Raw genomic sequence first — 25,163 nt, forward strand, 5'->3', positions numbered from 1 at the left:
TTACCTCTCTTGTTCTTTGGTTTGTACAGGTTCAAAACCGTTCTGCTGTTTGGGTTCTTCAGAATAGTGAGGTAAACATGTGAAGCTCGTGTTCGCCTCCTTTCCCATCTTCTCCTCCTCCACCTCCTCTTCCTCCTTCTCCTCTCTCCTCTCCTCGCACAGCGTGACATTACTGCTGTTACTGCTGAGAACTTCACCCGCTCTGCTCGCGTCTTCCGGAATATTCCTGCGGAGGTCTTTGCTCTTGTTGCGTTTGGTCAGTTTGGTGAGCGAGCCGAAGCGGTTGAGGATGTTTTCCTCGGAGGTCGTCTGCTCTCCGCTGCGCTCGACATTGAGTCGCAGTTTGTTCAGTTTATTGTCGATACTCTCCTGCGAGGAGGTCTTAAAGCGCCCAGCGTCCAGACTAGCGAAGATGGCTCGTTTTTCAGGCGACAGCATGTCTAGCGAGTGAGCGCGCTGCTCCAGACCCAAACACCGGTGCTCCATGCTGCGGATGGTGGCCGCTCTTTGAAGTTTATCGTGGACCTCGCCACTGAGGCGTCGCCGTGTCTCGCGAAACTCTGCGGCAACGTTTGCCTTCCATTCAGCCGCATGAGCCTTAAACCCGCCAACCTGTGTAATTAAATCAATGAAGTTAAACAACAGCAAGCCAGTATATCAAATGCTCACATTTTCTAGATAATTGTGCTGGCATTTTGTAGATCCATTTTTGATAGATATACATGCCGGGTCTCTAAAGAGTGTTTGGTGAAATAGGCCATGAACATACATCTAGTGTTAGATGATGTGTATTAGGCATTTCATACCTCTTCTTTAGTTTTCTTGGAGAGAACCCTGAGCCAGTCTCCGATCATGCTGAGAACTGCTGCAAAATACGCCAGACCCACCAAAATCCAGAACCAAACCAGCGGCTTGTACCATTTCATGTAATTGATTTTTCGATCCCCACCTACAAAAAAATGGTACATCATAAAGAGTGTTCAAAAGAGCGAGAGTAAATCTATTGGTTGAAACTTCATATTAACATGGACAAAACAGTTTCTCATAGAGGTCAACCAATAGTGGATTTTACCATTACATAACCAAGGTGGTGGAAAAGGCTGATAACTAGGGGCAGCTGTGGCTCAGGTGGTAGAGTGGGTTGTCCACTGTAAAGGGATATAGTAAAATCACGACCCAGCCCCACCCTTCACCCTGTCACATTCCTCCCTAGTTCTCTCAGGCCGGGGAGGGAAACAAAAATTAGGAAATTTAGGGTACTTCCTGTAACAGTGTAGTACCCCCAACAACAACAAAAAAAACACTGCAAAATTTAAAAGAGAGGGAAAAGGCCAATGCAGAACAGCAGTGGGAGAGAGAGAGAGAGAGAGAGAGAGAGAGAGAGAGAGAGAGAGAGAGAGAGAGAGAGGGAAAAAAGGCGGTCAGCCGGTCCTCTATTAACCCCGCCGCGTTTAGCGGCTGGAAGTGGTCAGCAGCCCCGACAGCTAAAGGTGGTCGGCCGGGAGCCCCTTCTCCCCTTGCGGCCGTCCGACCGCTTGTGTTTTTGCTCTCAGGTGGCCAGCCTCCTCCGTCATCCGGCAGATGGCCGTGGCTGCTCCGCTGGGGTGGATGGTAGCGGCGAGGACTCTACTATGGCGTATCCCTCCTCCCTCCTCCCTCCTGGGTATTTGGCACCAGTGTAAAGGGAACAATGGAAAGGAGGAGGCGAGAACCAAATTGAAAATATAAATAAAATTTTCATGTAAAACTGAAATCAAAAGACACAAACATAAACACATGATGGTCAGCTGCCCATAAACGATCTCTCTCTCTATCGCACCACCACTCACAGTCAGCCTTTATCCCTCTCAGAGGCTTAATTAGCCTGATAAGGGACCGGGTGTGTAAAATCATGACCCGGCCCCGCCCTCCACCCTGTCACAGTTGTTTTTTGAACACATCATATTTCCACATACCTGCTACATAATCTCCAATGCCAACAGTCGTGAGAGTAATGACGACGAAGTAAATGGCTTCTAGAGTACTCCATCCCTCGATGTGTTTGAAGATCACCGCTGGAATGGTGACAAACACGATGCAACCAGCCAGAATGAAGAGAATGGTGGATGTGACGCGGATTTTAGTCTGGCTGATTTGCTTGTGTTTTTGCTTAAGAGGATGAATAACAAAAGAAATGTTTTCATTCAAAGGATCAATTTTAAGACAGATTTTTACATTTTGAAGAAAAATGTTATGTAAATTGTTGTGGCTTGTTACCAGGAAATTGCTGTGCAGTTGCTAAGGTGGTCAGAATGGTTTTTAGCATTAGTTGGTGTTCTGAGTGGTTGCTAGGTGGTTGCTTAATTGCCCAAGTCAAAAGAGTTTCTATCTTATAAGGTTAGGTTAGGTCAGGTCAGGTCAGGTCATGTTATGTTAAGTTAGGTCAGGTTATGTTAAGTCAGGTCAGGTCAGGTTATGTTAAGTTAGGTCAGGTCAGGTCAAGTCAAGTCAGGTCAGGTTATGTTAAGTTAGGTCAGGTCAGGTCAGGTTATGTTAAGTTAGGTCAGGTTAGGTTAGGTCAGGTCAGGTTATGTTAAGTTAGGTCAGGTCAGGTCAGGTCAGGTTAGGTCAAGTCAGGTCAGGTCAGGTTATGTTAAGTTAAGTTAGGTCAGGTCAGGTTATGTTAAGTTAGGTCAGGTTATGTTAGGTTAACTTAAGTCAGGTGAGGTCAGGTCAGGTTAGGTTAGATTAAGTTAAGTCAGGTTAGGTTAGGTTAGGTTAGGTCAGGTCAGGTTATGTTAAGTTAGGTCAGGTCAGGTCAGGTTAGGTTAGGTCAGGTCAGGTTATGTTAAGTTAGGTCAGGTTATGTTAAGTTAGGTCAGGTCAGGTCAGGTTATGTTAAGTTAGGTCAGGTTAGGTTAAGTTAGGTCAGGTTAGGTTAGATTAAGTTAAGTCAGGTTAGGTTAGGTCAGGTCAGGTTATGTTAAGTTAGGTCAGGTCAGGTCAGGTTATGTTAAGTTAGGTCAGGTTAGGTCAGGTCAAGTCAGGTCAGGTTATGTTAAGTTAGGTCAGGTTATGTTAAGTTAGGTCAGGTCAGGTTAGGTTAAGTTAGGTCAGGTCAGGTTAGGTTAGGTTAAATTAATTCAGGTCAGGTCAGGTCAGGTCAGGTCAGGTTAGGTTAGGTTAGGTTAGGTTAGATTAGGTTAGGTTAGATTAGGTTATCTTAGGTCAGGTTAGGTTAGGTTAGGTTAAGTTAAGTCAGGTTAGGTCAGGTTAGGTTAGATTAGTTTAGGTTAGGTCAGGTCCGGTAAGGTCAGGTCAGGTTAGGCCAGGTTAGTTTATGTTAAGTTAGGTTAGGTTAAGTTAGATCAGGTTAGATTAAGTTAGGTCAGGTCAGGTTAAGTTAGGTCAGGTCAGGTTAGGTCAGGTGAAGTTAGGTCAGGTTAGGTTAAGTTAGGTTAGGTTAAATTAGGTCAGGTTAGGTTAAATTAGGTCAGGTCAGGTTATGTTAAGTTAGGTCAGGTTATGTTAAGTTAGGTCAGGTCAGGTCAGGTTATGTTAAGTTAGGTCAGGTTAGGTTAAGTTAGGTCAGGTTAGGTTAGATTAAGTTAAGTCAGGTTAGGTTAGGTCAGGTCAGGTCAGGTTAGGTTATGTTAAGTTAGGTCAGGTCAGGTTAGGTCAGGTCAGGTTATGTTAAGTTAGGTCAGGTTATGTTAAGTTAGGTCAGGTTAGGTTAGGTTAAGTTAGGTCAGGTCAGGTCAGGTCAGGTTAGGTTAGGTTAGGTTAAATTAAGTTAGGTTAGGTCAGGTCAGGTTAGGTTAGGTTAGGTTAGATTAGGTTAGGTTAGGTTAGATTAGGTTATCTTAGGTCAGGTTAGGTTAGGTTAAGTTAAGTTAAGTCAGGTTAGGTCAGGTCCGGTAAGGTCAGGTCAGGTTAGGCCAGGTTAGTTTATGTTAAGTTAGGTTAGGTTAAGTTAGATCAGGTTAGGTTAGATTAAGTTAGGTCAGGTCAGGTTAAGTTAGGTCAGGTTAGGTTAGGTCAGGTCAGGTCAGGTTAAGTTAGGTCAGGTTAAGTTAGGTTAGGTTAAATTAGGTCAGGTTAGGTTAAATTAGGTCAGGTTAGGTTAGATTAAGTGAGGTCATGTCAGGTTAAGTTAACTCAGGTCAGGTTAGGTTAGGTTATGTTAAGTTAGGTCAGGTTAGGTTAAATTAGGTCAGATTAGGTTAAATTAGGTCAGGTTAGGTTAGATTAAGTTAGATCATGTCAGGTTAAGTTAAATCAGGTCAGGTTAGGTTAGGTTAAATTAGGTCAGGTTAGATTAAGTGAGGTCATGTCAGGTTAAGTTAAATCAGGTCAGGTTAGGTTAGATTATGTTAAGTTAGGTCAGGTTAGGTTAAATTAGGTCAGGTTAGGTTATATTAAGTTAGATCATGTCAGGTTAAGTTAAATCAGGTCAGGTTAGGTTAAATCAGGTCAGGTTAGGTTAGGTTAAGTTAGGTCAGGTCAGGTTAGGTTAGGTTATTTCAGGTCTGGTCAGGTCAGGTTAGGATTAGGGTTTAGGTGTAATAGTAGGGTAAGGTTTAGGGTTTATGGTTTGGTAAGGTTTAGGGTTAGAGGTTATGTCAACATTGTAGCTACAGTTGTAATTAAATGCTGGTACATTAAATGTATGTACAACGCAACAACACATATACACATAATAAGTCATTTGTAGCAAATTATTAAGTACATAGACATTTTGGACCCAGTTTATATTAAGTGTCTTTAATTACTAAATCACTGTCAGACCTTCATATTACAAAAAAAATAAAAAATTTTATCTGTTAGTCTAATTAATAATCAACCCCTGGTACATTTTGCCTGAAGTTTAAAATACACCCATATATGCAGTATATAGGATGTTTTATAATTTAGAAAATGATATTTTATTGCTTGAAGAACAGCACAATATAATCACTAACCTTATTTATTAGCAATAGCAATGCTTAATTTACAAAACTATAAATGTATAAACTGAATATAGACTGAATAATGACATTGAACAGTGTGTTATATTTTATTGTTAAGAAAAAGATCTTTCTTTGAAAAATCCATTGACTATATTTGGTAGAATATTCCCCCCGAAAATCTCAAACTCACCCTGAAGATTTTTTCCACTTTTAGAATACTCTTCATAAACATGGTCCCCAGTTGATCACCGATCCCCGCCAACAGGAAGCCGAACAGAGGGATGCCAAATATGGCGTATAGGATGCAAAAAATCTTCCCACCCTCAGTGCTGGGGGCGATGTTGCCGTAGCCTATAGATGTGGGCAGAAGGCAAGAGGATATTTAATCCGTCTACAGCAAACCCATGAGACATCACTCCCTTCCATCCCCACAAATAACTCAACATTCACAGATAAAGAGGGAAAACATTGTGGGTTGCACTGAGAGACCCAGTCAGACCAGTACAAAATAAGAGTAAACTTGTAAACTCTACTGTAACAGTGTGTTGAGTTTGTGAAGTGTGGAGGATATGAACTATATACTGCATTACTGTATTTGCAAGAAAAGGAATTTATTATTGTCTAGAATAACTTTCCGGTCTGATTGAACCATATGAGATATTAATGTCAGGTCAGGTCAGGTCAGGTCAGGTCAGGTCAGGTTAAGCCAGGTTAGTTTATGTTAAGTTAGGTTAGGTTAAGTTAGGTCAGGTTATGTTAGATTAAGTTAGGTCAGGTTAAGTTAGGTCAGGTTAGGTCAGGTTAGGTTAGATTAGGGTAAATTAAGTCAGGTCAGGTTAGGTTAGGTTAGGTTAGGTTAGGTTAGGTTAGGTTAGGTTAGGTTAGGTTAGGTTAGGTTAGGTCAGGTTAAGTTAGGTCAGGTTAGGTTAGATTAGGGTAAATTAAGTCAGGTCAGGTTAGGTTAGGTTAAGTTAGGTCAGGTTAAGTTAGGTCAGGTTAGGTCAGGTTAGGTTAGATTAGGGTAAATCCAAGTCAAGTGGTTTTTATTGTCGTTTCAACCATATACAGTTAGTACAGTACACAGCAAAACAAGACAACGTTCCTCCAGGACCATGGTGCTACATAACAACAACAAAGGACCAACATAGGACCACATGAGACTACACAACGAAATAAAATACCTATATAAAATACCTATATATACCTATATAAAGTGCACGTGCAAACATGTGCAAAAAGTACAGGACAGTACAACAAATTACTGACAATGAACAGGACAATAGACACAGTGCAGCGCCGACCAGTACACAGTAGTGCAAAAAGATGACAGTTTCTAAAAACGTAAACATAACATATTATGAGATAGTGTTCTATGCACATAGCAGTTATTGAGGTAGCAGACAGTTATAAAGTGACAGTAATTAAAGTGCAACTCAGGACACGTGTGTGTGTGTGTGTGTGTGTGTCAAACCAGTCTCTGAGTATTGAGGAGTCTGATGGCTTGGGGGAAGAAGCTGTTACACAGTCTGGCCGTGAGGGCCCGAATGCTTCGGTACCTCTTGCCAGACGGGAGGAGGGTAAAGAGTTTGTGTGAGGGGTGTCAGGTCAGGTCAGGTTAGGTTAGGTTAGGTTAGGTTAGGTTAAGTTAGGTCAGGTCAGGTTAAGTTAGGTCAGGTTAGGTTAAATTAGGTCAGGTTAGGTCATGTCAGGTTAGGTTAAGTTAGGTCAGGTTAGGTTAGATTAGGGTAAATTAAGTCAGGTCAGGTTAGGTTAGGTTAGGTTAGGTTAGGTTAAGTTAGGTCAGGTCAGGTTAAGTTAGGTCAGGTTAGGTTAAATTAGGTCAGGTTAGGTCATGTCAGGTTAGGTTAAGTTAGGTCAGGTTAGGTTAAATTAGGTCAGGTTAGGTTAGATTAGGGTAAATTAACTCAGGTCAGGTTAGGTTAAGTTAGGTCAGGTCAGGTTAAATTAGGTCAGGTTAGGTTAGATTAGGGTAAATTAACTCAGGTCAGGTTAGGTTAAGTTAGGTCAGGTTAAGTCAGGTCAGGTTAGGTTAGGTTAAATTAGGTCAGGTTAGGTTAGATTAACTTAAGACATGTTAAGTTAAGTCAGGTCAGGTTTATTATTGTCTAGAATAACTTTCTGGTCTGATTGAACCATACAAGATATTAATGCATCATTGTACTTGATCTAATAACAAACGGCACCCACAAATGCATTGAACAATAATCTTTGGCATGCTTTACGATGATGATTATGAAGGTTATTTCATTGCACCTATTGTGGTGATGACAGTTCCAGCGAAGAAGAAAGCGCTTCCGAGATCCCAGTGACTGGAGTTATAGGACGTGTCTCCAATGGGACTCACTCCAGCACTGACCGCATCTACTGCATACTGGGAAAGGATGTGAAAAGATGAAGAGAGATTTAAACAACCGTTTGAAAGCATAAAACAATCGCTAGAAAATTATGTTTTTATGTAAGACTATGGATTGCATAGATCTCGTCTTTGGACGTGCATTACACAGAATGAGTCAAACCAAACGCAAACGCTGTTTTAACATAAACCATGTGGACTATGAGGGGGTCTGAGAGTCTTCAGCAGGGCTTCACTCTGTCTACAGTGAACTAAACATTGAAAATCAATGTCTGGCAAACATTAGATCAGCTTTTGTGACTCTTCTCAAACTAGTAAGGGAATAAATAGGTTAAATGAATATGTCAGTAAACCATGTCAAGGCAGGGTCAAGCAGACTTGGGCAGTGTTTGTTTTTTGATATTCACCCTAATATTCCTTTCCATTTTCAAGGTATGCATGTGAGCTGTTTTATACCCTGAAAAAGAATGAATTGCAATTAAAGACAATCAATCACTCCAAACAAAGTCCAAACTATTGCAATAAGTAAGTCATATTGTATCAATGAGAAAAGTAGAAATACACAACGAGATTGATACACACAGCACGCATGATTTGAGGTATCATTCATGTCTAAACCACAGACGGTGCAGGACGAGTTACCCACGATTTGTTCAGTTTGGTAACCCTTTGTATGAGCAAAAGTATTAGCAAGTAGCATGATCATATACTGTATATAAAAAGCCATTTTCTCTGAGTAATATTGCATCTGTTCCAGTAGGAGTTGCCAAGTGAGTCACGTCTGCTCAAGCCAAGAACAAGAACAGTCAGCTTGTCAACATGACTGACATAACACGCAGCTGATTCTGGAGATATTAAATGTGTCAAAGGATTTTCAAGACACTTTTAAGTCACTAAGACCAGTCTTTACTCGCCCCTGCTGTGTTTTGAAACCAGTTGATATATATATATATAAAAAAATCAAATCTGACCCTTGTAATCTCACATGTTTCTGCTCTAGAGTGTCAGAAAAAATCTCAACATTGTCTCAAAATGGAGCCTGGGTATCTCAGCGAGTATTGACGCTGGCTACCACACGTGGAGTCGTGAGTTTGAATCCAGGGCGTGCTGAGTGACTCCAGTCAGGTCTCCTAAGCAACCAAATTGTCCCGGTTGCTAGGGAGGGTAGAGTCACATGGGGTAACCTCCTCGTGGTTGCTATAATGTGGTTCTCGCCCTCGTGTGGCTCGTGGTGAGTTGTGCATGGATGACGCAGAAAATAGCCTGAAGCCTCCACGCGCGGTAAGTCTCCGCGGTAACGCGCTTATCAAGTTACGTGCTAAAATGCGTGGATTGACGGTCTCAGACCCGGATTGAGTCATTACGCTATCACGTAGTGACTTGGAGCACTTTGGAATGCCCAATTCCCAATGCATCTAAGTCCTTGTGGTGGCGTAGTGACTCGCCTATATCCGGGTGGCGAAGGATGAATCTCACGCACAACTCACCACACGCCCCACCGAGAGCTTTTATTAAAGAAAAGGAGGGCCAATTTTTTAATTGATTATAGTGGTAATTTACATTATGCCACAAATGCTGTCGATTGAGGTCAACTTGTATTGAACACAGAATATTTCTTTAAAGCACAAAGAGCTTATATATTTTGAGAGATGTTTAACTGCGGTTATCCATGAATGACTAAAAGCCAAAATCTTTAGATGAATTATTTACCAAAAAAACATTACAGGCATATAAATAGACAGTCAATTGTTGACATACAGTAAGATCATAAAGCTATAAAACGAATGTGGATAGCATAGCTCAGATCAATTGCTCTTTGGAGAATTTAATGAGAAATGTTTAATGAAAGTATTTTAGCTTATCTGAACAGAATTTGAGACATTGTTTTTTTGGGGGGGATTTTCTCCCTTTTCTCTCCAATTTGAATGCCCAATTCCCAATGAATCTCAGTTGCCTCGGTATTTATACAGATTACCTGATATGATTTGATTCACAAGCTCTCATGTCAATTCAATTAGATTCAACTCGATTCAGAATCATTTGGGAGATCTTAATAGCATTAGAAATGATATTAAAGAGACTATGGATTGCATAGATCTCGTCTTTGGACGTGCATTACGCAGAATGAGTCAAACCAAACGCAAACGCTGTTTTAACATAAACCATGTGGACTATGAGGAGGTCTGAGAGTCTTCACCAGGGCTTCACTCTGTCTACAGTGAACCAAACTATGAATAATTGATTTCATTGGGAGTCTATTCCCTGGAATGCCATATCGAAGGGAGCGTCCCAGCACTCCTAGCTGGAAATTGGCAATTGATGTTTTGGCAAGAGCTTATTACCAGATGTGGGACACACTTTGGGTTGTAAAAGATGCTTGTGTGACTGAAATGGGGAACAAATGAAGATGGATGTGTCTCACATTTCTAAGATCTGCCCACTCATGCATGTGTTATTGTCCGGTTAGTTAACTCCAGCATTTACTGGGTCAAACAGCAACTCAGGCTCAGAATAGCATACTACCATACTACTATTTTTTATTGTTTGCTGTATTTATACTCTGTGTAGTGTGCATACTTTCTGTATGCATGGGATATCTAAATTACCTACTTTATTTGCTTAAATGTGTCCCCTTCTTGACACATTATTTGATTGGACTGCCACAAGTTAATCATTTGATTAAAAGTGCAAAATATCTTGGTCCTCGGTCACTCCTTCACCCTCTAATGGACAACAGCCGCACCTCCCTGGGCAGATGGCAAACGGAATGCCCCGCCACATTTTTTGATGGACGGTAGGGGTCTCCCCCACCCCTGGCAGCGGTAACCGCTCCAGGTGGTTGGTTGGGAGCCCCTCCTCCCCTCGCGGTCGATAGCCGTTCCTCTGCTTCCAAGTGGCCGGGGTCCTCCGGCGGATGGCTGCGGCTGCTCCTTTGGGGTGTATGGTGTAAAGGTATTGCGGGAAAGGAGGAGGCGAGAACCGGCTTGACAATACAAATAATTGTTTAATAATAAACTAAACCAAAAAGACAAACACACACACAGGTGTCGGGCAGCTGCCCGTAAATCGCTCTCTCTCTCTCTCGCACTGCCGTGCTAATCAGCCCAATTAGGGGCCGGGTGTGGAATCACGACCCAGCCCCGCCTTTCGCCCTGCCACATAAGCGTGCTGCTGTTTGTTACATGTATCACTTTATGTACTCATGCATATACTAGTTTTTTTAAACAGTAGGAATTATACATACTATGCAGCGAGCAGTAAGCATATGTATGCAATGATAAAGTTTCCTCCGCTTCTTATATAACAGAAATATCATCCACCCTTCCAGTTATTCCCTTGTTGACTATGTAGACAGCAAAAAGTCAATGCAAACCTTAATTGATTAGAACATATTTCTTTCTCTGTTTATGTGTTGTCTTTGTTGAGAGGTATAACTGTTATGTAACACATACCGCTGGTCAAGTCAGCTGGCACAAACCAGGGCTGATAATCCAGCATGATGCCCAGAGGGATCACATGTCTGTCTTGGGATGACTGATCAATTAGAGCTCAGTGCTGGTGGAGGATCAGTAGAAGAAATGTTTGGTTGAGGAGCTCACCGGAAGGTTCTTGCTGATGCCACCATCTCTGGAAAAGCTTAATTGGTCTTTAGACGTCCAATGAAGTCAGCAGTTTCCTAAGAAAGCTCTTTCAAATTAAATGTGCTTTAAGCAGGGATGGATTACCGACCAGGCCAATGGGGTCAGTGCCCAGGGGTCCTTGACTGCCCCGGGGTGCCCTGGGCTTTAAGGCTGCGCAATCTAGTTTGGTGATTTCCCGCCACTCAACTTTTGGGCATGAACAAAGAACCCATATATATATATATTGTGATTTATTGAGGAATATATGACATGGACATGTTTTAAAGAGATTTACCTTTAAATATATGAATTCAAAATCTCTTAGAAAAATAATCTCATTCACTCATAAATGGAGCTGAATATCACTCATTCTGCACCACAGATTTCTGTATCTTACCTTAATAAGGGCCTCAAGCTCTGCTGGGGACACACAGGGGTTCCTCTGGAGAAACAGGGCCTTCTCCTGTGTGATGTTGTCTTTCTGGTTGCTCTCGAAGGGTTGCTCCAGTGCACTGAATGCCAGACCGCCACACACCAGGTACACCACTACCACCACAAACACGGCCAGAACCGTCTTCCATTTCATGACGGAGTGAAGAGCAGAACCATCCGCTCCCGAATCCAACCCGGTGACCATGCTGGCCGAGCGCGAGGAGATGGAGAGGCGCGGAAGTACGCAGTGGCCGTTAGCTCTGCCGTCGCAGCCCATCGGTTTCTGCATGGTGGCTACGCTGGCTTGGACCAAATTGGACTGAACCGCCACGGGCTGGACCTTCTCTGGAGGGACTATGGTTGTCTGAACAGCCACTGAAAGCAGAGAGAGACAGACAGATCCAGATGATTTGAGAATGGTTTTGAGGTATGGGTGATTTCGAGGTAGGTAAATGGTAAGTGCAATGAAACAGCCCAGAGGAACATTTTATTGCTCAAATGTTGCTCTATCAAAGCTCAGGAGAATTAAAGGAGAATTAAAGGAGATAGCGATTAGCTGAAAATGTATTTTTGTTTACATACAGTAAGAGTATCTAGCTACAGTATAAAAATAATGTGGATAGCATCGCTCAGATTATTTGGTCTTGAAAGAATATGATAAGAAATGTTTAAGTTCATGCTGAGATCTCTGACTTTTGATGGGAGGTTTTGGTGTATTGAGCAAATTGGAGCACAGTGTGGGTGTGGCAGGGCGGAGGGTGGGACCGTTTACGGACATGTCCGTCATGTGTGTAAACGATCTCTCTCTCCCACACGATCCTCTGCAGTCGACCTTTATCCCTCATGGTGGCAGCCCTCCGCCCTGCCACAGTGAGATATTGAGATCTCTTATGAAATTCGAGAGGAGACACGTGAGATTTTTGGGGTCTTTTTTTTCAGGAACATCTGAGATGCAGGAGACTTCAGCGAAAGTCTACATTTGTTCTCTATCTGCTATCTAGGAGAAACAATTTAGCAAGCCACTCGTCAGACTTGAATAAAATGGTGAATATTGGTGAATTAAGTGATGGAAATTACTGATTTGTGCTGCAAAAAGGTTTACTCAAACTTTTAAGTTAAGTGCCATCAAAACGCATGAGTTAGCTTAACTCAATTTTTCAAGTTAAGAGCAATTAGCATGTATATGTAGTGTAAAATCATAACCTGATATTTCCATTTAAATTTTGAATTTATTAACTTAAAAATTGTATTTAACTGATTATCTCTGATTATGAAATTTTCATTATGAAATTCTCATTACCGCAACACAAAAAAATTGCTCATAATGAAATTATCATTACCGCAACATGAAAAAGATGCTTATTATGAAATTCTCATTACCGCAATACAAAAAATAGATAATTATTATATTGTCATTACCGCAATGCAAAACATAGACAATTATAATATTGTCATTACTGCAATGCGAAAAATAGCCAATTATAATATTGTCATTACCGCAATGTGAAAAATAGACAATTATAATATTGTCATTACTGCAATGCAAAAAATAGACAATTATAATATTGTCATTACCGCAATGCAAAAAATAGACAATTATAATATTGTCAATACCGCAATGCGAAAAATAGACAATTATAATATTGTCAATACCGCAATGCGAAAAATAGACAATTATAATATTGTCATTACTGCAATGCAAAAAATATACAATTATAATATTGTCATTACCGCAATGCGAAAAATAGAAAATTATAATATTGTCATTACCGCAATGCAAAAAATAGACAATTATAATATCGTCATTACCGCAATGCAAAAAATAGACAATTATAATATTGTCATTACCGCAATGCAAAAAATAGACAATTATAATATTGTCATTACGCAATCGCGAAAAATAGACAATTATAATATTGTCATTACATAATCGCGAAAAATAGACAATTATAATATTGTCATTACATAATGCAAAAAATAGACAATTATAATATCATCATTACGCTAATGCAAAAATAGACAATTATAATATTTTCATTACACTTAATGCAAAAATAGACAATTATAATATCATCATTACCGCAATGCAAAAAATAGACAATTATAATATTGTCATTACCGCAATGCAAAAAATAGACAATTATAATATCGTCATTACCGCAATGCAAAAAATAGACAATTATAATATTGTCATTACCGCAATGCAAAAAATAGACAATTATAATATTGTCATTACACGTAATCGCGAAAAATAGACAATTATAATATTGTCATTACATAATGCAAAAAATAGACAATTATAATATTGTCATTACACTAATCACGAAAAATAGACAATTATAATATTGTCATTACCGCAATGCGAAAAATAGACAATTATAATATTGTCATTACCGCAATGCGAAAAATAGACAATTATAATATTGTCATTACCGCAATGCAAAAAATAGACAATTATAATATTGTCATTACTGCAATGCAAAACAAATAGTCATTATTTTATATTCATTACTGCTATGCAAAACAAAATGGTTAATTGAGAACTTCTCATTGCCACAACATGAAAAAAGATGATCATTATGACATTCTCATAACTGAAACAAACAAAATGGTCATTATTATATTTTCTGTACTGCAACGTGAAAAAAATGGTCATTCATTGAAATTCTCATTACCGTAATGAAAAAAAAGATGATCATTATTATATTCTCATTACTGCTATGTGAAATAAACTTGGTCATGATGATATTCTCATTAATGCAATTCAAAAAAGATGATTTTTGATTTATTTCTATTTTACCTCTCACTGATTATAAATGTTTTGAGTTCTGCTAACTTATTTAGGTTTACAATGCAGGCCATTAGTGGCATGAGTTATTCACATTCAAGTGTTCTTCAGAGAAACATTTAATCTAATTGTCTGGTTAAGCAACAGTTTGTAACAGGTTATGACTTCACTGCACAGCGCGTTTATTCTAGTCATCTATTTATTGTTACAGTCTGATTTATTCTGCCCAGCTCACAATCACACACACATTGTGTTATCTTGCATATTGAACAAAGGGGGTAAAATATCAAAATGTACAATAAGATCACAATTAAAAATGCATTTTGTTTTTGCATTCTAAATGTGCTGATTATGATGCAATCACTTTAATGAAGTTCATTTAAGAAATGGTTATGCTGACTCATAAGTTGGCCAATGGATTTTACAATATAATTTTGAGAGCACGTGAGTGCCGCCGTGTGCAGTCACTGCATTAAAAGAGAATGAGCACTGCTATTGTGGGGGGGGGCTCTGTGGGCGGAGCTTGTGAGTCAGAATGATGTAATGCCAAAATCACCACATTATTTATGCAGACTCTGCCCCTCACCATGCTTCAGTGCAATGATTCACAGCCCCTTTGTAAAAATAGAGAAGAAATGCTGAATATATCTATTTATTTATTTATTTTCAAAGAGCACAAACTATCTTAGAAGGAGACTCTAAATAAATGGTTCTATTACGTCATATCTGGAACCCTTAAAAGGTTTCATATAGAACCATTTACTATATAAAGGTTTGATTAAAACACCTGCGATCTTTATGACCAGATCAAATGTATAGAATAACATTTTAATATTCCAAACAGGTATAGCACAAGTGTAACGCACAAGCCCTCAAAAGAGAAGCTAAAACGTCTCGATCGCCCCCCCGGTGGCTGGTCCTAGTATAGGTCATAAACCCCGCCTCCCCATGTTATTCAACGGGACGTGAGACCAACTAAACAATTAAATTACACTTCACATATCTTTTTTCCAAAGATAGTTTCTGTCATTTACTGTCGTTTCTATCACGTTGATGTCATTTCAAGTGTTTGTTTTCAAAATAAGTTTGTTTTTAGTTATTTGATGCTATAAAAATGCTGCTGTGACATCATGATTGACAGCTGTGATTGACAGGTTCTCTGAGTGAAGTAGTCACTGAAGCACCAACTGACATTTTTTCGGGATCTTCGGAGGACTGAGGAGATTGGAGCTTTAAATTGAATATCTAAATTTCTATAATTCATTATTTCACACCGTCATAAGTCAAAAGTGCAGGGGCGTGTCCTTGCGATTGAGTCAGCGAGAGTGAGGGCGGGGCCTTGATTTCGCGGCTTTACTTCCTGCTCACTACTGCGCAGGTCTGGTCCCGAAATCGCAACTGCGCAGACTCAAGTCCCAAGATGTCAGCGCCATATCGGGACACTGGCGGCTTCAGTTCTCACCAATGGAAAAGAGCGAAGGGGCGTCGGCCATCTTTTTTTACAGTCTATGGTATAGCATAAATTATATTAGAATAAGGAAAACATGTAAACACTTACATAAAGTGATTTTTAACCTAAAGCTTTTTTTCTGACATCGATTCAATAAATGTAACATGCATGTTTGTTAGTATGTCAGCACATGTCTTTTAGTGAGTCATGTGTGCATATGTCACTATGTGTGTGCGTGTGTGGATTGCCTGATAATCAATAAATGCACTTGGGGGAAAAAAAATTTTTTTTTCCCTTGTAGTGACTCAAGGACATCCCAAGATGACATCACGATAACTCATGTCATCCCAGCACACATGAGTCGATATCCAATAAGGCAGCCACAACATGATATAAGAATACTTCAAATGAAAGTTTAACAATATATTTATACAATCACTGATAAATAAGCCACACTAATTGCAATCATGCAACATAATTTTTTAGACTTTTCAAGTACTTAAGTAAGAGATGAGAGCTTTCAGAAGAAACACAACAGATATAAAGGTTTCTACTTTCATTGATTAATTGTCACACTATGATTTCTCCTAAAGCAAGCCAAGCATTTCAATGTTTCCATCAAACCTCATTCTTGTCTCATTGTGTGACTACATGCTCCTCTTAAACACAAATCAAACTATACAAGTTGATGATTGTGAGGTTAGATCAGTTCATGAAATAGCTATAATAAGACAGTAATACTCTATTACACCAATTGTAACTCTGCACTGATTAAATATCTTTCAAACAAAGTTCAAATATTATGTACAAATAAGCAAAACTGAAAATATAATAAAAACTGGCACAACTAACCTTGCTCCAGGTCCCAGTTCACCTGTTTCCTTGGATTTTCCAATGGGAATTTCATGATGTTCCCGTCGCCCCAGAGGAGTGTTTTATATTAATGTATAAATAAAGCTTTGCGAACCATGTTTACACAAACTGACCAAATTAGTTGACATTTTCGCTTCTCTTTTGGTTTGCCGCTCCTTTAAAATGCGCAAAAGAGTAGCGCGAGGTGGTACCCGATGATGCTGAGGGATGCGCGAGCACGCCTTATTCTCTCTCTCTCTCTCTCTCTCTCTCTCTCTCTCTCTTCATTGCACATCAATATGGACCACCCATCCCATCACACACACTTCAATTTCACACCGTCAGCACTTAAAAGAACGCAAATAAACCAATGCATCCTTGAAATCACGATGAAACTGGGAGCGCGTGACATAATTGCGCGTAAATCGGTTTGTTCGCCCACTTTCCTTTGTTTCAGTTTCTCAGCCTTTCTGCCTTATCTCCTTCATGCATTCACTCATAAATTAGCCGTTCTGTTAGCATCGTTGCATTATAATCAAGCAGATGTGATCGAGTGATACTTTATAAGGTTGATATATTGAAGGTACTCACTGGTTTTCACGGTTACCCGGTGGCACAGAAGCGCTGGAGAGCCGGTTGGCACGTGGAGAGGGCGGGCGCACGAGCAGCACAGCAAATCAACAAGGCAAATTATGAATTAGTTAAGTGTAATTTTTATTTAGCCTATGTTTACTGATCAAGCCAAACCACATCTAAGAAATCATGGCGAAATGTAAATATATATATATATATATATATATATAATTATTATTTATTTATTTATTTTTTGCGTAATATTGTTTTTACAACATTAGGCCTGTATGTAATATTTACATGTAATAATATATAGATAGATAATTATATAATGATACGATTAATATTCATAGCCAATGTGGAAGATCATATTGCATTTATAACGTATGCCGGGTGTTGTTATGTTAGTTGTATGAAATCACATTTACAGGAAGGAAAGATCTTCATCACTCCGGAAACCACCCGGAGATTCCTTATCAATGATGGATGAATCTGTACAGTGCCACCTTAAGACTCAGCATCTATTAGTGATGACAAGGGAGTGCAGAATCAAATGTGACATTTTCAATATGAAATATTAATTATTATGTGTGCACATTCAGAGAGCTGTTTAATGCTGTCTAAACAGTGTTTTAAGTGTCTAAGTAAAGGGTCATGTGTGATGGCTGAGAGGTGTATTTGTTGTTTGCAGCTTTATTTGTTTCTATAAGAATGTCCAAGAGCTTGAATGAGGAATTGCGTCACATTTTATGGTAGAAAACAACATAGATTTATGTTAAAATGTCTGTAAAATCTAAATGATAACGTTTTATTTGCAGGTTCATGGAGCGACCCTTATAGTAAAACATTTGAAGGATACTCTTCATATACAGTATGTCTTAAATAGTTCAGTTACACACTTTATTGTATTTTATTTTATTTAAAATATAATTGGTGTTTTATTTTATTTAAAATATTATTGGTATTTTATTTAAATGTATTTCTTTTTATATTTAAACTTTAATTATTTTATTTAAACTATATTTTTTAATTTAAATTTTATTGAATTTAATTTTATTTAAATGTATTTCTTTTTTATATTTAAACTTTAATTATTTTATTTTATTTAAACTATATTTTGTATTTAAATTTTATTGAATTTAATTTTATTTTAATGTATTTCTTTTTTACATTTAAACTTTAATTATTTTATTTTATTTAAACTATATTTTGTATTTACATTTTATTGAATTTAATTTTATTTAAAGGTATTTCTTTTTTATATTTAAACTTTAATTATTTTATTTTATTTAAAATATATTTTTAATTAAAATTTGATTGAATTTTATTTTATTTAAACGGTAAATTATTTTATTTTAAATGTAAATGTTATTTTATTGACATTTTATTGTATTTAAAAATATTTTTATTTTATTTTATTTAAAATATACATTTGATTTTATTTACTTTTTACTGAATTGTTTTTAAAATATAAATAGTATTTTATTTAAATGATATTGTATTTTTATTTTATTTAAAATATATATTTTTGAATTTTATTTTATTTAAAATATAAATTATATTTTATTTACATTTTATTGAATTTTATTTTATTTCAAATAGAGATTATTTAATTTAATTGAGTTAAAATATATATTTTTTTTAATTATAATTATGTTTTTTTTATTTTTATCCTTGGCCTCAGCAAAAGGTATTTTATGTTGGGGGACGTGATTGCGTTGGCAGCGACACGATGACGTCAGACGCAGCCATCATGGCGACGGTGATGCGTCGCAGTAGCGAGGACCGATAGCAGAGAGCAATAATCAGAATCAGGTGTTTTTATTGCCAGGTGTGTGTACACATACGAGGAATTTGACTCAGAGGATTGTACATTGCTCACGATGTGCTTACTCATACAAAAATACAATAACACAATAATAAAATAAAATCAGACACAGGCTACAGTGTAGACAACACAAATATACACACTATGAACAAAAACAATATATACATAGAACCCAGAAACCAGAAGGATTCCACAGCAGACACAGGGCTGTTGAGTACGGTGATGGGGGGCAGAGTGGGGGGGCTGAAGTCCTGGTCATCTCCACAGTTTTGAGCATGTTAAGCTCCAAGTTGTTCTGACCACAGCAGAGAGCGAGCTGATCAACCTCCCGTCTGAAGGCCGACTCATCGCCGTCCCGGTTGAGGCCGATGACTGTTGTGTCGTCAGCGAACTTCAGGAGTTTGACAGATGGGTCTCCTGAGGTGCAGTCGTTGGTGTAGGGGGAGAAGAGCAGTGGGGAGAGCACACACCCCTGGGGGGGGGCGCCAGTGCTCATAGTCCGGGTGCTGGATGTGATGTTCCGCAGTCTCACCTGCTGACTCCTATCAGTCAGGAAGTTTGTGATCCACTGACAGGTGGAGGCTGGCACAGTGAGCTGGGTGAGTTGTCGGCCACTAATCGCAGGGTTGGTGGTTCGGATCCCGGCCCACACGACTCCACATGCCGAAGTGTCCTTGGGCAAGACACTGAACCCCAAGTTGCTCCCAATGGCAGGCTAGCGCCTTACATAGCAGCTCTGCCACCATTGGTGTGTGAATGTGTGTGTGAATGGGTGAATGAGATGCAGTGTAAAGCGTTTGCCATTTACCATTTACCATTTGATCGCCAAGCTGAAGTCCATGACCTGGAGCGTTGAGGTGTTGCAGGATGTCCCAAGTTGTCTGCATCATCTACTGACCTGTTAGCCCTGTAGACAAACTGCAGGGGGTCCAGCAAGGGGCCTGTAATGTCCTTCAGGTGGGCCAAAACCAGTCTTTCAAAGGATTTCATGACTACAGATGTCAGGGCGACAGGCCTGTAGTCATTTAGTCCAGAGATGGAGGGTTTTTTGGGGACTGGGATGATTGTGGAGCGTTTGAAGCAGGCTGGAACTTCACACAGCTCCAGTGATCTGTTAAAGATCTGTGTGAAGATTGGGGGCCAGCTGGTCTGCACAGATTTTCAAGCAGGATGGTGACACACCGTCAGGGCCAGGAGGCCTGATAAATAATAGAAATACTTATTTATAACCTATTATTGATACGACTTGATTACTTCACATTTATTTAAATGTTTAACATGACCATTTCCGGTTGAAACGTGATTATTTTGAGTATGGGATTCCAGACAGTGTTTGTCAACATGAGTCATAAACCAGGTAAATTATATCAGGCAAATAACATCTAATTATATGATATTAACCAGACGATAATTCACGTTTTATTCATTATTGTAAAATCGTGTAAATTACTAAATAACTGTACCATAAAGAAACCACGGTATTAACATGATTTGTGGACATGTATCAAAGTAATACCATGGTATTATTTAAAGTGCTTTGGAGAGCCATGTAAGTATTATGGTTATATCATTCAATAGTGTGGTACATTTTAAAAGTTTAAATCATTTATCTGTAAGAGAATGAAATGTTAGTATGTTAATCTATTTGTTTATTGTGTCAAATGGGTTTTTAATGAATTTAATGAGCTCTAATACTCTTCTTTCAGGGTACGTCTCTGACTCATCTGGCAAACTGATGAATCAATACATGATTAAAGATCAAATGGTGTCACATTACAGAAAGCTTTATTCACCCATGTAAACATGTCTGTTTATTTAGTACAGAAAAAGTGTACCTGTTGTTTTATATGTCTACATTTAACATACTTAAAGGGATAGTTCCACTAAAAATGTAAATTCAGTTATTGTTCACTCACCCCAGTGACTTATATAACTCTGTGTGACTTTTGTTCTTGTTCTGAACACAAAGGGAGAAATAGTGAATAAATGTTGTGCTCAGTGATGTCATAAATGGCCGTTTATGGTGACCACCTCTTTTCAAGCGTCAAAAGAACACAAAAGTATCATTCTGAATTCTAATTAATTATTCATGAGACTTGTGATTGTTATGAAAGCATACGATAAGATTAGATGAGAAACAAACTGAAATCTGATGTGTTATTTAGTGGAAATGTTCACTGACCGTTGATCTCCTGTGCACGTTCATGCAGCCCCCTCACGACATTGGGGCGTTCAAGAGAAAGCTTGATTTGTTTATCTAAAAACAGGTCCACCACAGTGATAGTGACAACAGAACACAACACAACTGCACACAAAACAGAGAAGAGAACTTATTAAACGTGTCTGAGGAGTTGTATTCGAAGAATTGATGCATTTCTATGTCCAGCCTTATTTTTTTGGAAATATATATACATATACACTACATATACAGAGCTCATTTGTGTGTGCACATATATATATATATATAAAGAGAGAGAGCGAGAGAGAGAGAGAGAGAGAGAGATACACTCACCTAAAGGATTATTAGGAACACCTGTTCAATTTCTCATTAATGCAATTATCTAATCAACCAATCACATGGCAGTTGCTTCAATGCATTTAGGGGTGTGGTCCTGGTCAAGACAATCTCCTGAACTCCAAACTGAATGTCAGAATGGGAAAGAAAGGTGATTTAAGCAATTTTGAGAGTGGCATGGTTGTTGGTGCCAGGCGGGCCGGTCTGAGTATTTCACAATCTGCTCAGTTACTGGGATTTTCACGCACAACCATTTCTAGGGTTTACAAAGAATGGTGTGAAAAGGGAAAAACATCCAGTATGCGGCAGTCCTGTGGGCGAAAATGCCTTGTTGATGCTAGAGGTCAGAGGAGAATGGGCCGACTGATTCAAGCTGATAGAAGAGCAACTTTGCCTGAAATAACCACTCGTTACAACCGAGGTATGCAGCAAAGCATTTGTGAAGCCACAACACGCACAACCTTGAGGCGGATGGGCTACAACAGCAGAAGACCCCACCGGGTACCACTCATCTCCACTACAAATAGGAGAAAGAGGCTACAATTTGCAAGAGCTCACCAAAATTGGACAGTTAAAGACTGGAAAAATGTTGCCTGGTCTGATGAGTCTCGATTTCTGTTGAGACATTCAGATGGTAGAGTCAGAATTTGGCGTAAACAGAATGAGAACATGGATCCATCATGCCTTGTTACCACTGTGCAGGCTGGTGGTGGTGGTGTAATGGTGTGGGGGATGTTTTCTTGGCACACTTTAGGCCCCTTAGTGCCAATTGGGCATCGTTTAAATGCCACGGCCTACCTGAGCATTGTTTCTGACCATGTCCATCCCTTTATGGCCACCATGTACCCATCCTCTGATGGCTACTTCCAGCAGGATAATGCACCATGTCACACAGCTCGAATCATTTCAAATTGGTTTCTTGAACATGACAATGAGTTCACTGTACTAAAATGGCCCCCACAGTCACCAGATCTCAACCCAATAGAGCATCTTTGGGATGTGGTGGAACGGGAGCTTTGTGCCCTGGATGTGCATCCCACAAATCTCCATCAACTGCAAGATGCTATCCTATCAATATGGGCCAACATTTCTAAAGAATGCTTTCAGCACCTTGTTGAATCAATGCCACGTAGAATTAAGGCAGTTCTGAAGGCGAAAGGGGGTCAAACACAGTATTAGTAGTGTGTTCCTAATAATCCTTTAGGTGAGTGTATATATGCATGCACACACACACACACACACACACACACACACACACAAATCGCTATGTAAACTGTAAGCATTTGGATCTTTTCTTAAATCTTTGTCTTCTTATTCTTTTTACAGCCTTTTAGTCTTGATCACAAATGGTTGGATGAAGAATCAAACTCATTTAGACATCACGGCAATACAAACATGTTCTCATCCTCCAGGTAACGAGTTAACATCCTGTGTACGCCGCCCGCCGTAAGTGTCTAAACGGCGCTGTGCTTGGGTGCATGATATTATACATTTTTCCAGATTTCTTCTGCTACTACGTCAGTGACATCCGGACAATCTCAATGCCGATAGGCTTTCGCGACAACACGTCATGCAAATATCTCAACACGCGAATGAAGCGATTTCCCATTTTCGCTTCACGTCATTCACTGCATTCGTTACGCCCGCCGAGAATTCACGTCTATTCGCATCTTTGCATTGACTTTGTATGTAATCGCGCCGCACGAAACGCTCCATTCACATTGTATGTGAACGCACCATTAAAAGCAAGGTTTGTTTGCACTGGCATGATGATATTGAGTATTTGTAGCTACTAATTTAAATTTAAATTGGGTAATCTTTAACTAAATAAAATAAAAATATTTGTAATAAAATATTTATTAAAAATATTTAGAATAATATATTTATATTTATTATTTATTTTTGTTTAAAAAAATTACACAATTAAATTTATTATGAAAATAAAATGCATAAATCTTAAAAATAGGCTAAAATATCTCCTGAGTAAAAATAGAGTTATATCATAGACACAATGTATTTTATTTAGAAAATAAGTGCAACTATGAGTGTCTTAAAAGCAACGGTTGTTTACATTGACATGATGATATTGAGTATTTGTAGCTGCACTGAAATAATCAATATATTTCTGTCCTGTTCCGGTAACAACTGCTTATTTATTAATCATCCATTGAGGTTTTTTTCTTGCATTGACAACTGTATTTTTGTTTAATAATAATGAATATAAATAATAAAAAATGCTAAAACAATCACATTTGGTGACGTGCTGTTTTACAAATTTTTAAGTCCTTTAGAATTAAAGGAATATTCCGAGTACAATACAACTAAAGCTCAATCGACAGGATTTGTGGATTAATGTTGATTATCACAGAAATTAATTTAGACTCTATTGGCCCCCATTCACTTCCATTATAAGTGCCTCACTGTAAACTCGAGTTTTGCTTCTTTTTTAAGGAGGGACTCGTCGAAATTAATTTTTGTGATAATCAATATTATGCCTCTGATGCTGTTGATTGAGTTTAACTTGTATTAAACACAGAATATTCCTATAAAAATACAATGCACTGTGTTCTGGAACTTCATTTATATACTCCCTAACTACTTTTATTTTAATGCAAAAAATTTCAAAGCATATTATGACATAACAGATACCCACAAATCCCCAATTCTTAAAGTGAACACCCTTTTACTGTGGTAAAGTGCAGATCTACAGTATATTCACATCACAGCTGCTCTCATTCCACACATTCCAGACCGCCGACGTCATGCGCGATCTGGGCCGAGGCGCTGCTCAATTGTTCATTTTATTCGTGTAATTTCGACCTGCAGTCAAATAAATTATCATGTTTTGCTTCTTTAAACATAAAACTTTCGTTAGTCTTCACTCTGCGTCAAAATTCAGGTCTCATTACTCTGATGAAACTGAAAATAGCTCCAGGCCCTCATGATTGTGAGAGAAAATAGACCCGCGCATGGATATCCTCCAGATCTATGGAGTCATATATGTGCCACAATTCTGCGCGCGCAAAATTATATTTTGAGCGCACAAAAATGTTCTCTGCGTGCAAGATGAAAATTTTAACGCACTAAAAGTTATTTTGAACATGCAAGATGATATTTTGTGGGGAAATTAAATGTTCTGCACATGCAAGATGATATTTTGCGCACACAAAAAGTTATTTTTCAATTACAAGATGATATTTTGATCACACCAAAAAATTTCTGCACGTGCAAGAGGATATGTTGAGTGCAAAAACTTTTTTTTGGCATGCTTAAGATGATATTTGGAGAGCACAAATATTTTTTTTGCATGCACAAGATTACATTTTGAGCGCACAAAAAGTTATTTTGCACATGCAAGATGATATTTTGAGTGCGCAATATAATATTTTGAGCGCCCAAAAATGTTCTGCAAGTGTAAGATGATATTTTGTGTGCACAAAAAGTTATTTTGCACACGCAAGATGATATTTTGTGCGTAAAATAAAAAACATTTCTGCACACGCAAGATGATATTTTGATCGCACAAAAACGTTCTGCATGCGCAAGATTACATTTAGTTATTTTGCTTGTGCTTTTATTTTGCATAGATCATTTCATTTTGAGCAAATGAAAATCAATTTTGCACTTGAATAACTTTTATTTGAATGTGAATTGTGACATTTTACTTTCTCCTCCCACCCACTCTGCGTGCATAATACCTTTTTTGGGCTCTCAATATATAATTTTGCTCGGCAGAATTCTGGCACAAATATAACTCCATACAGATCCCCTTTCCTCTGGAATTCCGAGCGGAAGTGACGCAA

The 25,163-nt window shown here is 38.6% G+C and overlaps 1 protein-coding gene across 1 annotated transcript; it reads right to left on the reverse strand.

Moving 5' to 3' along the window:
- Positions 1-16,499, reverse strand: LOC127656791 (potassium channel subfamily K member 10-like). Its single transcript, XM_052145250.1, has 7 exons — positions 16,445-16,499; positions 11,320-11,729; positions 7,203-7,320; positions 5,119-5,279; positions 1,956-2,148; positions 807-949; positions 1-612 (listed from the first exon to the last, which is right to left on the reverse strand). The coding sequence occupies exons 1-7, from the start codon at positions 16,497-16,499 to the stop codon at positions 1-3; spliced, it is 1,692 nt and encodes a 563-aa protein (XP_052001210.1).
- Positions 16,500-25,163: the final 8,664 nt, after the last annotated feature.

This window comes from Xyrauchen texanus, chromosome 16 (assembly GCF_025860055.1).
Source record: "Xyrauchen texanus isolate HMW12.3.18 chromosome 16, RBS_HiC_50CHRs, whole genome shotgun sequence".
Lineage (NCBI taxonomy): Eukaryota > Metazoa > Chordata > Actinopteri > Cypriniformes > Catostomidae > Xyrauchen > Xyrauchen texanus.

Bases quoted from the DNA above. Each gene is read 5' to 3' on its own strand.
- LOC127656791 (XM_052145250.1), bottom strand. From the start codon at position 16,499: ATGAAATTCCCATTGGAAAATCCAAGGAAACAGGTGAACTGGGACCTG. The intron at 11,730-16,444 runs GTTAGTTGTGCC...CTCTGCTTTCAG, and splicing joins GAACTGGGACCTGGAGCAAG to TGGCTGTTCAGACAACCATA. The intron at 5,280-7,202 runs GTGCAATGAAAT...CCACATCTATAG, and splicing joins AACTGTCATCACCACAATAG to GCTACGGCAACATCGCCCCC.